General features: G+C 38.7%; 1 protein-coding gene across 3 annotated transcripts in view; it reads left to right on the top strand.

Moving 5' to 3' along the window:
* Positions 1-13,346, top strand: part of LOC105355468 (zonadhesin-like) — a 40,158-nt gene that overhangs the window by 21,534 nt on the left and 5,278 nt on the right. For 2 of the 3 annotated variants that reach the window (XM_023961771.1, XM_023961773.1), the window contains exons 35-61: positions 23-187; positions 360-511; positions 643-811; positions 964-1,072; positions 1,433-1,569; positions 1,726-1,851; positions 2,342-2,521; positions 3,266-3,490; positions 3,628-3,754; positions 3,867-4,066; positions 4,133-4,345; positions 5,168-5,313; positions 5,704-5,831; positions 6,001-6,145; positions 7,224-7,356; positions 7,482-7,634; positions 7,739-7,865; positions 7,943-8,154; positions 8,265-8,427; positions 10,181-10,269; positions 10,653-10,813; positions 11,840-11,954; positions 12,063-12,259; positions 12,340-12,382; positions 12,452-12,598; positions 12,694-13,029; positions 13,191-13,288. In XM_023961771.1, the coding sequence (XP_023817539.1) occupies positions 23-187; positions 360-511; positions 643-811; positions 964-1,072; positions 1,433-1,569; positions 1,726-1,851; positions 2,342-2,521; positions 3,266-3,490; positions 3,628-3,754; positions 3,867-4,066; positions 4,133-4,345; positions 5,168-5,313; positions 5,704-5,831; positions 6,001-6,145; positions 7,224-7,356; positions 7,482-7,634; positions 7,739-7,865; positions 7,943-8,154; positions 8,265-8,427; positions 10,181-10,269; positions 10,653-10,813; positions 11,840-11,954; positions 12,063-12,259; positions 12,340-12,382; positions 12,452-12,598; positions 12,694-13,029; positions 13,191-13,288 (4,196 nt within the window). The remainder of the gene's footprint in view (positions 1-22; positions 188-359; positions 512-642; positions 812-963; positions 1,073-1,432; positions 1,570-1,725; positions 1,852-2,341; positions 2,522-3,265; positions 3,491-3,627; positions 3,755-3,866; positions 4,067-4,132; positions 4,346-5,167; positions 5,314-5,703; positions 5,832-6,000; positions 6,146-7,223; positions 7,357-7,481; positions 7,635-7,738; positions 7,866-7,942; positions 8,155-8,264; positions 8,428-10,180; positions 10,270-10,652; positions 10,814-11,839; positions 11,955-12,062; positions 12,260-12,339; positions 12,383-12,451; positions 12,599-12,693; positions 13,030-13,190; positions 13,289-13,346) is intronic. The other variant, XM_023961772.1, reaches the window with a different exon arrangement.

Below are 13,346 nucleotides of genomic sequence, written 5' to 3'. Positions count from 1 at the left end.
AAAGGTATTTTCTTTGGTGTAGGTCCATGTTTAGAGGGATACTTCTGCCAGGGTGGTGCAACAGAACCAACACCTGATAGTTCTGTTGATTTTCCAAAGAATGGCCCCTGTCCTGCTGGCCACTACTGCCCATCAGGATGTCTGTCTCCGATCCCATGTCCTCTCGGCAGTGTTCGCAATGCTAGCGGTACATTTAGTGCCCAAACTCCTCGTGGAAATGGCAGTTTACTGTCATAGTCAAACAGTTGTGAATAAAACACTAACAGTTGATGTACTTAATTAGATTGATTAGGACATTCTGATGACATTTTTTTTCCAGTTTCTCAACATTTCACTCAATGAGTGTCTGTTGCTCATAGGTGGTGTGTCCATGGAAGACTGTTTTACCTGCCCTGCTGGCCACTACTGCTCTATAGAGGGTCTGTCGAGCCCCAGTGGTCCATGCGCTGCTGGTTTCTTTTGCCCTTTTGATTTTTCTTCCACTACTCCATATGCCTTTATCTGTCCCAAGGTAAGTATATTTGTGCATACTTGATTTAAAAAAAAAAACTGCATTCTTATTTGCCATTGATTTCCCTCTCTTTGTGGTAGTTGGTGATTATTGAGGTACCATACACTTTTATTATTTTTATGCTATTTTAGGGACACTTTTGTCCAGAAGGGTCTGCCTTCGCCTTCCCTTGCCCCACAGGGGAGTACCAGCCAAATCCAGGATCGGAGAACTGCATCCCATGCCGACCTGGGTTCTACTGTGAAGAGGCCATAGTGGGAGAGCCACGGCCCTGCCCACCACATGCATACTGTCCTGCAGGTATGCCACAAAACTGGGTTGAAACTAGAGACAATTAACATAGTGTGTTGGTTTTATGGGGAATATGATCATCAAAGCTTAGACTAAACCATAGTGTTCATTTTTTATTGCTGTTTTGTTCATTCTTATTTAGTTTTTGCTTCTTTTTCCAGGCACAATGGTGCCTCAGCCATGTCCTAATGGGACATATACTGCTTCAAACCACGAAGGGTTACAGGAAGAGAGTGAGTGCTTGCCGTGCCCGCCGGGAAAGTTCTGCAGGTACTCTGCATGCATTTTCCTTTTTTCAATGCATGCTGAAACATTCAGTACACACCCAACCAGTCATACACTGCACTGGCACACGTCTGAGACACTTCTAGCATTCAGAAAGCCACATGCTCAGAGGCAAACACTCATCTCTGAATTGATTACGCCCACAATTAAGAGAAAGCATGACTGAACTACATTTAGGCCTTCTGTGTTAAACAAAAGGGGAATTAGCAGCCTAATATTCATAAGGATATTTAATGCAGATTAGGCTAAATTAGTGTTGTGTAATTACATTTCTGTTTATCTAGTAAGGCAGGCATTCTCGTGTCATATAATTATATTGACTTAACCTCATGTGTGCTTTTTTAGGGCTGGTAAAATCCAGGGATTATGTGCTGCAGGCTATCTTTGTCTTTCTGGGAGCACAGATTTCCTTCCTCAGGGGCCAGTGTCAAACATAACTGTATGCCAGTGGGGTGTGCGGTGTGCCGGACCATGTCCGCCAGGTAAATAAAAATGTCCAATAAAAAAAGGAAATAAAATACCATCATTATTTTTCAGATAATATACCGGTAAGTCGGAATTCATGCTTTCTATTTCACATAAAGCGTCAATTATTTTAAATAACTATTTAAATACAATATTTTTTTTCTTTCTTGGAGGTTTTTTTTGCCCTGAAGGCACACAAGAAGCTCAGTTGTGTCCTGCAAACACAATCAGAAGCTCCCCCAGAGGTGTTAGTCTACAGGACTGCTTACCATGCCCACCTCGGTACTGGTGTAAGCCTGGTACGTGCGGGCAATAATGAAGCTGTTTGTGCCGACCATGTAAGGATAAAAGTGCAGAAAGAAATGTACTAGGATGGCTACACTTTGATTTTGAAATAAAAGGAAGAGTAAAATATAAATAAGTAAATTTTGATCTTTTTGAAGCAGCGTAAAGCTTTTTATCTTTTTTGTTCATAACTGTGCCCCATGTAATGCAAAGAGGCAATGCTGATACCTGTGGGGTTGCATGTGCGTCAGATAAAACAGACTGCTGAGTATCAGAAAGAAGTGAGAGATCCCTGCTAATACAACTTTAACTGAAATCTTGCTCAATAAATGTTAACATGATAGAAATGTAGCCAGTGGCAAAGCTTGATGAGCTTTACAGAACATCAATACGACTTTAAAGAAAACTAATCTGCTGACAATGTTGGGTGAAACAAAAAAAGAATAAATCAAGCATGAACTCCAGAAAGTCCTGACTCTTTCTCCACTATTTTTGGTTTTGCAGGCGACCCGGTCTTTCATCTGTGTCCTGCTGGTCATTACTGTGACGGTCTGCCTGGCAGCGACTTTAATGGAAGTAGTGGACCCAGGCCGTGTCCACTGTATACTTATCGAGTTTTTCCAGGAGCTGGTAGCAAGGGTGACTGCCTGCCATGTCCCCCTGGTTCACACTGTAACAGCACAGGTCTGACCCACAGTTTCTTTCATAGAGCACTTATTAAAACCTCTCCTCAAAAATAGTAATTTGAAAAAAAAACATATATATATATATATATATATATATATATATATATATATATATATATATATATATATATATATATATATATATATATATAAATATAAAGCCCATTTTTCCCACTTCAGGCCAAAGGAAAAAAATCTATTTTTCAGTCAGTAGTATCTACACAGCAGGGAGAAGTACTACCTAGTGCAAAATACACCCTACTATTTTTCGTTTTTGTGGCTTTTAATTTATAATTTTAATTTTTACTTTTTCAAAGCGAATTATCTGTATTCATTTCCATATATATGCTTTTCGTCATACTTGTGCCTGAGCCAGTCCCTAAGATAGGGGTGGCAAAAAATGCAGTCCTTATATAAAGGCATTGAATTAAAAACTCATTACCCACAGAAAATGCGAAGTAGTGGATGGTAAAAAAAAGCAAAAGTTCTTTTGCATTCCAACTCATGAATACTTAATGGGTTCAGATTGAGCTGGACAGCTTTGCAATACCCAGTAGACGGTTACCCTACATACTCCCCATTTATATTATTTGTATTTGCAGAAAGACTCTTTACGAACAATAAATATTGACGAAGTATGAGTTATTTTAGAAAGCTGTGGACGTTTACAAGTCAAATACATGGTTGTTAATGCAGCAAAATAATGGAAGTGCAGTTTTCTTGAAAAACTCTTTTTCTTTAGGCTTTACAAACTACTCCAGTACTCCCTGCCCACCCGGTTTCTGGTGCAGTGGGTCTGGACCCCCTATTCTGTGCCCAGCGGGAACCAAAAGGCAGCTCCCAGGAGCTGCTGCCCCTGATCATTGTGAACCCTGTGTGGGGGGAACTTACTGTCCAGATCCTCGCATAACAGGAAAGCCCAACGTAGAAGGGATTCCCTGTAGAGCCGCTTACCAATGTCCTGCTGGTAGGTCAAACACAAATACAAATAGCTTATGTCAAATCTGCTTCTGGATTTAATGAATTATTTTTTATGATCATTATCCCTCCCTTTTAACTCAGTGAAACTGAAGTCCTGCCGTTTTAATGACTTTTCATTTTTAGGGGCAGCTTCAGAAAAGCCGTGCAGAGCCGGCTCGTACTGTGGACCTCAGACTGCGGAGCCCCAAATCTGTCCAGAAGGCTACATTTGCCCTGAGGGATCCCTTTTGTATAATAACCCTAAACAAATGTGAATGCAGAAAAAGCCCAACTACATGTCAATACTAAAAGAACACTTTAAATGTTTTAAAATTATAGATACAAGGTTGGGGATAAGGGAACTGTATTTATATGTTCTGCAGGTGTCCTTTTCCATACTACTGTCCAGCCAACAGCTCCTTCATGAGGTCCTGTGAAGGAGGCTCCATGCCTGTTAACATCGTCGGGCTCAGAGGGTCCAAAAGCAGCTGCTGTCGGTTGTGTGACGGGGGCTTCTATAGAATCCACCTCTCGCCAAATCTGCAATGCCTTCCATGTCCACCAGGGTACTATTGCCCTGCAGGTAATGTACTAAAAGTTCACAGAATCACCTTTATTTAAAACTATCACTTACAGTTTATTGAAACAGGTACAGACAACTACAAAAGTACTCCCTGTCCTCTGGGGTACATTTGCCCCATGGGCTCAACACAACCAGTCCCTTGCCCGCCTGGCACTTTTGGTAACATCAATCATGGTGAGAAGACAGAGGACTGTCACCCATGTCCAGCTAACACTTTCAACCATCTTCCTGCTCAGAAAGCCTGTTTTCCCTGTGGGAGCTCTTCCACCTCATCAGCAGGTAAAAAGCTCCAAAATCTGCTATTTATTTTTTTTTTTTTTGCTTGTTGCGTTTCAATGTTAACACAAAACACAAAACAAACAAGGAGTGTAAGGACACTCAATCTCAAGTTGATCAATCGCTAAAGGTAAATTGAAATGTTGCTGTACTTAATTTTAGTCACGATCAGTCATTGTACAGAGCTGTTGAATAGAATTATTGCTGTGGGCAGAAACGACCTGCTTTTATGGAGCAAAAATAGAGAAACTCAAGCATTAAAAATGGTCTCAGCCATTATCCTCTCTGTGCAGCATTAATTATACTCTTGAGAGCACTTTCATTATATAATCCTGTATAGTGCTGTCTGTTGGGAAGTTTGTTGTGTTTTTTAACTTGTAATAAATACTGTTAATAATACAAAAAAATCACAAATGTTAAATCAACCCTGAATTAAAGGCTGAGGTTTTAAGCATTTTAAATATAAAATAATATGAATCTGATCCCATGTTGGGTAAATGTGTTACAGGGGCATACTGGAGAGGTTTATAATGCTTGAAAACATGACTAAAGTGTACAAACTTCAAACTAAAACATGTTTAAATGTGCACTGAAACATTTACAGAATACTGAAAACTAATAAATGCATTTAATTTTGAGTTTTTTTGGAGTAAAAGCATCAGATCCCAGCATTTTGAGTGTTTATTCACCACAACTTGAAATCATAATTTTCGCATGTAATGTTAAACCATGAATCATTGCACAAAATACAAGCTGCAGACAGTATCCAGTATTCACGGAAATGAACATGTTTCGATAAATGTTTATTAAAGTGTGTGTCGACAGGCTCTTCTGCATGTACCTGCCGTGGTAAAAACCGAGCTTTCCATTACTCTGATGGATCCTGTTTGTGCAGAACTGGGTTCATCTTCTACAACGAGCTGGATTTCAAAAGCTCTGTATCTGACAGTGAATTGGACTGTCAGCCTGAGGTCAGTGAAACATTTTAGTTTTGTTTTTGAAAGATGAGTTAGAAAAATGCAAAAAGCAATTATTGGTTTATTGTTCACCTTTGATCAAATTCCCACCACAGTTAGACTTTATTAATGTATTATTATAATTTATATCAACTGGTAAATTTAATTGACAATATTTTACAGGAGCAGATGGAATAAGTTTTGCAGATGCCAGTCAATTTGATTTTAATTGAACTTCTTAATTTGCTTTGTAGCTTTCACATTTTTTTTTATGCTTGAAAGGTTTAAGAGTATCAACTTGAGCTGGAGGGTGTTTGAAACTCAGCTCATGTGTGATGCAACAAACAGCAACACTCTTGTGTTTGAAGCATCTTGAAGTGTACGTGTGTGTGTTTGTGGACTCAGGTGAACAGACGATGTTCAACAGGAGAGGTGCGTTTGGCAGCATCCAGAGACTGTGTGTTTCCCTCACTTCACTCATGTAACGTCACCTGTGGAAAACATGGAGGAACTCTGGATGTGGAAATGGGCATGTGAGGGTTTTTTTTTTTTGTTGTTTAATCAAATCCCTTCAAATTAATTACAGGTTTAAAATTTACAATAAAACTGATCCAACTGACAGGTTACTCAGTTTTTCCATTATTTTAAGCTGACATACATCCTGCTGTCTCGGTTTCTATCTTCCTGACAATGGGACACAAGCTGCCACTGTGAGCAGTACGTGTCTGCAGAGGAGCTTTGCAACACTTCCTGCCTCTCCAGACTGCCTCAGCTTTCTGCCCAGTTTTCACCAGATGGAGACATTCTACTTAGCCTCAAAGAAAGAGACAGCATGGTCTGGACCAAGGTGAGAATAAACTGACAAGAATCACTGACGGCTGAGGACCAGCTCCACCTGAATGCTCATAGAATGGTCGAGTAAATTATTTAGAATGATCCTGTTAAATCCTGTTATTTACTAGACATGTCTGCATGACTAAAAGAGAGATATTAAATATATTTAAAAAAAATAAAATGAACAATACAGCATCAGCAACCAGACTTTTGGTTCCACATAAGCAGATTTGTTAGTGAAAAACATGGCACAGCATTTACTAGCCTTGACTACACTAAGAAAAATAATACAGTTGCAGATTTGGAGATTTTTTTTGCACAAGGTTAGGAGAGAGTTATGAGTATTGCATTATTGGAACAACATGATCGCTTCCTGTGTTACACATCTTGTAAAATTTATGTTTATGTGTAATGGACTTTAGTTTCTTTCGGAGACATTTATCTGTTCTGGGGCATTGTGAGATTTAAGATTAAGATTAAGATCAACTTTATTAATCCCCGTAGGGAAATTCAGTTGTAGTAGCAGCACCATAAAATAAAATAAATACAAAATATACAGGGAATAAAAATATACAGGCCAAACTCTAAAAACTGTAAAAACTGTAAAAACTCTAAAAAACTCTAAAACTTTACCTAGAACTTTACCCAGAACACTTTGCTTCATATGGAGTTGTTTATTTATTTGTTAACTTCAACCATCCAAACATGATCTGGCTCCTCTTTTGAGGTTCTTCATTAAAAATGAAAGTCACAATTGAAATCAGATGATGTTACTCCTTAGGTAAAACTTTACAGCTGTTTATCTCACATGGGGAAATTAAAGGATGAATGTCCAGTCCACCAAACAACATAATAGCTAAATACTTTTTCACATCATCCATCCAGAGTTTGCTTGGATAAATACCTGTTATTTAACATTTAAGCATAACTTGGTGGTTACTTGTTTGAAATTTGTTGCTCTGCACAGTGGGTTTAGTATTTTTAGTGCCACATTTGCTCTTTATTTAAATCCATAATGCTGCTGTGACGAACTGCTGTAATGTTCCAATTCTCACCAGTTTATTTATTTATTTTTTCTCATTTGCATCCAGAGAGTAATCAGTGTTTTAGGTCCAGACATCCATGCAAAGACATCTGGAAAAACCTATTTGGTCCAGTTTGACTCTGATGGAGTGTTTGGTTGGATTCCCTCACAGAAGGACCTTGTCTATCAGTTTCTATCAGGTGACTAAATGTGTCGTTATTGATTATTTTTCTATCTTGATTACTCCACTCATACATTTCTGTATTCAGATGTGACTTAGAGCTGCTGGATAAAAAAAGTTAACAGAAACTAATTATTTTTTTAGAGCCTTTTGAAGCCCTAAACACTAGAACTAGAAAAAGGAGAAATGCAGATGATGATGATGGCGCACTGACCATCCTGCCAAGAATCCCAAATCCCATTGCCTGCCTTTCTTCTGGTGATATGCTCATTTTCCATCTTACCATCAATCACACCGGTAACTAAAACGTTTCTATGAATCCATAAGCTTTGAAACTGATTTCAAGAGAACGTCACTAAAACTTGGGGTTCAACATCTTATGACTTGATTTACTTATTTAGACCGCCATTATAGCCACTTTCCAGTGTACCAAAAAGACCACCTGTTCAACAGTAACCCAAAGTGGGACTTTGGTGCCTTCAGACACCTGCAGATACTCATGAAGCAGACCAAGTTCAACTCTTCATGGTAGTATAACCCGAATATGCTGTAAATTACAGTTTGTAGCAATGGTTTCTTCTTTATTTTTGGCTTCCTGTCCTCAGGTTCGCTCATGTGTTTTCTGAGGCAGGGAAGTATGTGTTTGTGGACAGTGCAGTGCCTCAGAGGAGCATGGTGGTGGTGGTCGGTGAGGAGGGGGCAGAGTGTGACCCCAGGGCCACTGCATTTCAGCCTATGACCCCTGCTCACCTGGTCAGATATGGAGTTGTTAAACAGCACCGACTTAACCTTCTGCCTGACTGGGGACTGATTTTAGGTACCTATTTTTTGCCCTTCAACAGCAGCCTCTACATTTATGTTATGGTGTTCTGAAGTATTAATTTTTGAAATGTTTGCTCTCTCCTTCTGACTCCTGACTGCCTGAAGCTGTCCTCTGTCTGCTGCTAGTTGTGGTTGTTGTGTTGACCATAACAGTGCTGGTTTTGCAGCCAGACAAAGCAAAGCTTGTCCCACACTGGAGGTCAAAGCCGAAATGGCGCAGCCTTGGGGAACCCTTCTGTCCAGTAGAGTGTGTTTGCAGCAGAGAAAGGTCTGTTATTTATGTCAAGATGCAGAGATGTTTAATAGATGCAATGTTATGTTTTCAAGGCTTTTCTGCAGTACTAAAACCATTCATAATATCAAAAACAGCCCAGATTTGTTTCAGTTTATTCAACTGAAATGGGGATTATTTGATTGGTTCTGAACTGTAGCAAATGTTACCTATCAATGTATCTAAAAAACAATGAGTGAAACTGATAAGTACAGGGATGACCCAGGACAGACAGCTGACAGATATCTGGGTCTTGTGTCTTGTTGAACACAGAATATGGTGTTTGTGATTGCAATCGGACTACAAAAGTCAGGTCATGTTTTGTATAGTGACATTGCATGACAAAAAACCCAAACTTGTCTCCTTCTGGTCCTAAAAAAAAAACAACAAAATAAACTTGTTTTTACTAAAAATGAGTAGTATTTTGTAATGAAAGGCATCAACCTGGCAACATTTTAACCCTTATCAACACTGCTACACTCACTGCGCACCACTCTTGTATCTATCCTCACAACTGCAGCATGATATGAACATCTTTTGTAAAGCCTTTCAACTTTAATTTTACCTTTAAAAAAATAATTTTCCTGAAACTTTATCAGGCAGCAGCCATAGTTCAGGAACTCTTTGCAAATAGGGAAGCTGTTTTTCTGTGATAAAAGTAGGACTGGTAATTAGCCGTTAGTCAGTTGCTGAAGAAATGGACAACATAGATGACTTGCTATGGACTGAAAGCATTGTTAGAGTTCTATTTATAACATTACTGTATTTAATAGCAGCATCAGTTTTGCTCATGGTCTTTCATAGCATGCCTGGATCCTGAATTTAGCCTTAGAAAGCTTCTACAGAGAGTTCCTAAAGTACACTTTGATTTATTAATTGACTCAAACGTTTAAAATTTCCTTACTATTAAGCAAAAAAGGTTTTTTTTCATGAGTCAGAATTAGCACTAAAGGAGATTTTAGGGGTGTAACAATTAATAGACTTAATCAATTAATCTATTTATATTCCTAAAATCCAGATTGTATTTTGAATCCAATCAAATAAACCATTACAAAATTCTTTCAAAACGAAATAAATTTATTGTATTGATCTTGGAAAAATACCATTTGGATTAAGGCACAGTAGGTTTATTTTACTATGACGTAAAAACTACCTACGCATCACAGCGTACAACATACAGGTGATGTAAGAAAAAAAGGATCACGCCATCATTCCAGTCCAATGTGTGGAAACACTTTGAATTTAGCAAAGACATGTGACCATACAGGGTGTCAGAATGTTCTAATAATGTTCCCTTTTGATTGTTTGGATGTGGAAAAAAAACAGTGGGCTGAACTTTATCACACAGGAATGTGAATGGATTTGCCATTAATTCTTGTTTACTTGTTTGTTAATAAACATATCTAATTTACACTACTTATCTTGCCAGAAATACAAGGAATCTGGAAAACTTCACATGCACTGTTAAAATCTAGGTATTTATCTCTGACAAATTTTTGCTAAAGATGTCCTGGATCTTGTCCTGGATTTTAGATCAGTGAATCGGATCAAAGCGGATTGTTCAAATAAACCAAGAACAACTATGAATCCTATCGTCAATCACAAATTATATGAATCCTATCGCCGTTAAAATGAATCGTTACACCCTTAGGAGATTTGGTTTGCTTTTAGACACAATGTAAACCTATTAGAATGTAAATGTTATTTTAAAAGGCAACATCACCCACAATAAAGCTTTATGGTTTTTCAGCACAGTCATCCAAAGCCCAGCTGGCATCCTTGGCAGCAGAGGGGTTGGAGAGGGAGCAGAAACCGAGGAACCAGCTGTTTCAAAGGGTGGTAAGCTCATGTGTGGCATCATAAACCGCAGTTTGGGTTACTCTCTATGTAATGGATTTCAACACATTTTAAATGGCATGTTTTTAGTCTGTAAGTCCCCTCTGTCTGCACTGTTAACATGGATTGATGGGGAGTTTGACTGCCTGTTCCCTAAGTCATTATGAAATAATCAAAAATGACTTGCAATTGGCGGCCTATTTAAGTCTGTCTAATGATAAAAAAAGCTAATATTGCACTCTAATGACTTTGTGCATGTTATAATTTTAGATTGTGATAGACTGCTGAATTGATGTGGAGGCAAATTATGAAAGGTCTTCATTTGAATCATGAGTAATGTCCCTGAGAATATCTCCTGGTAATTGGTATTTACTGCTCTCATTTAGGCAGTGTGTCTGGGTGCTGCGATCTGGAGGAGTTCAATGTGAAAACTCTTTATGACAAACTGGAGGATCAAAATCTCCACATAGCTTCTCAGCTGGCTCGGCACCGCAAGGACATGCAGGAATTTTACAGAAATATCTGTGAACACGCTGAATCCCTTAAGGTGAAACTTATTTCAATGAAATCATTGCTTAGAAAAATGTTAAAATGAGCACTGATATTTAAAATACCACCTGGTTTTGTCAGATTGTTTTAAAATTTCGCCCTGAACTATACACTTTTAATTTCTGTTTATATCACATACAACTAAAAAATGTAACAAATTGAATTTGATCAAAATGTTGGGTGGCATTTTCAAATAATTATTGCTACCCATTAAATGTTTTACTAATTAATCTATTTCTTACTGTTAAGACATTAAAACGTAGCAAAAGGGGATCATTAAAGTCCCACTCCAATCATCTTTTGATCTATTTTAAAAGCATTCCAAGTGGTCTTTTATTATGATTATGCCGTTTTTAGCCAAATCAAAAAACCTTGGCCGTTTTCTGGGAAATAGTTTCTGCCGAGCGGAAGGAGTTTATTAGAATTTCGCCTCTGAGTTGTGAGCTGGACTGTTGGGATAGAAGTAAACCTCCGCTCCTTTCCTGTCATCCCAGTGTTTGCAATTTCCCCCGCTAGCTAACTGCCCTTTGCAACCCCAACCCAACATAAGCGGTGCAACAAAAATGGTGAGCAATGTTGGCGCTAGACAGTCGAGCAGTTTTCCAGCTCAGATGAAAAAAAAAGGATGACCTGAATGGATCTATTTGTCAAAATGGAGCGGAGCAGTGAGACTTTAGCCTGCGGATTTCACTTGCTGCGTCACAAAAGAACGTTTTTTTCAAACAGCTTTTTTTTGTCTACTCTTGAGCAATCCCGATTTGAGAAAATATGTCCTCTATTTAGAAAAAAAGCTATAAGAACATGTTAAAAACATGATTTTTATTGGAGTGGGTCTTTAACATCTCAGTCTTAAAAGTAACAAGTCAACAATGGAATAATTACAGTGGAAAAAGAATTTATTTGCAAATAACACATTGTGAATCAATCAATGCATCTTAGAGCAAGACACTTTTGCAAACAGTTTTGGCAAATGCAAATACAAAAAACCCACATTAATTATTATAAAATGTATATTATTTTTCAGAATGTCATTGAGAATCTGGACAGTAAAAAACTGAGTGTCCTTAAAGAAATTCTCACTGATAAGGCGGTGAAGGAGAAACCATCACACAGCAGTGTCGAAGACTCTGGTTCTCAAGGTAAAAGTAAAAAGGCATCAAATAACCTTACAACAGAAAGAATATTGTTCTGTCAAAGGTCATGTGCTTAAAGCACTCTCCTCTAATCTCTGCATGCTTGTCACCAAGATGGGGCCTGTGTATTTTTACTGGGAGCTGTTCTCAAATCAGTGGAAGCTCTCTTGTTCAAGCTAACTGGGGAAGCATGGCAGAACCAGGATTTGTGTGGATTCCAATACTGTCCAACTACTCATCCCCACATGAGAGACTGTGAGCCTCAAGCTGGATATGTGCAAACCACAGAGACCAACATGTGTTTTACACAGGTAAATGCAGCTGCTGGATGTTGTTATATATTTTATTCAAAATAAAAGAGAGGTTTTACCAATTTGTCAAATATCCACAGTTTTCACTCATGACCAAAGCAGGAGGTGACACTAATGAAACAGGTAAAACAAATCTTTTTGTTAAAGGCAGATGGAATCATTCAGTGGCTCTTTTATTTCTCTCTTCCCTAGATCACATGCAGACCACAGGTCCATGCGTCAGTGACCATGATCTGTCCAAGCTGGTCGCCTTGTCTCCTCTGTTTAAAACCCTGCAGGAGATTCAGCAGTCCTTACAAAATCTCTCCACAGATGAGACACGTCAACATTGTCACAATGGTACAAACAAAACTGTCTAAAGAAGTTGTATGTTGTTGTGAATATCTTGAGGTACACTAAACACAGCATTTACATTTTTTCATTTTTATTTTTAGCAGCTATGCTGCATTCCGTCCAGGTTGACTATGTTGGACACCTCACTCCAACTTCACTGGAAAAGCTCTCACCACAACACTCTGCCGTTTTCCTGTTTGGTTGTCAGGTGATGCAGTTGCTTTCAAACAGCCCCAGGTTCCCCTCTGTACTGCTTCTGCTGGCCAAGTCAATCCCCTCTTCCTCATCAGTCTCTAACGAGAGTCTGCTGGCACATTGCTCTGAGGACTATTACTTTGATGCAGCCAATCAAATCCTTTATTTGTCAGAGGCAAAGCTTCAGCACGTGGGACATTTCATCGCAGTCATCCTGCAGTCCATGGCCCACATAGCAGCAGGTAATCAGAAAAATAAACCACAGACCTGAAAGCCAATCTGGTATCCTGGCTTCAGACCCCTTACATGTGGTGAATCACAATAGTCAAATCATTTTCCTAAAGCAGAAAGTATCTAATCATCTCAGAGAACAATATAAGTTATGTATTTTCCTTTGGCACAGGATCCACGCCTCAGAGGTTTATGCAAGCTCTTGATGAGGCCATTTCCGCTCTCAGCCTTCAGCTGTTCAATCTGTCATTCAAATGGAGTGCAGCAGAGGTATGTAACGTGCTGTTTAATACTCCCATCATCTGAAGACTTTGCTCACTTAGGCAGT

Source organism: Oryzias latipes, chromosome 13, assembly GCF_002234675.1.
Source record: "Oryzias latipes chromosome 13, ASM223467v1".
Classification (NCBI taxonomy): domain Eukaryota; kingdom Metazoa; phylum Chordata; class Actinopteri; order Beloniformes; family Adrianichthyidae; genus Oryzias; species Oryzias latipes.
Note: the sequence above shows the minus strand (reverse complement) of the source record. Positions and strands in the feature narration are given on the sequence as shown.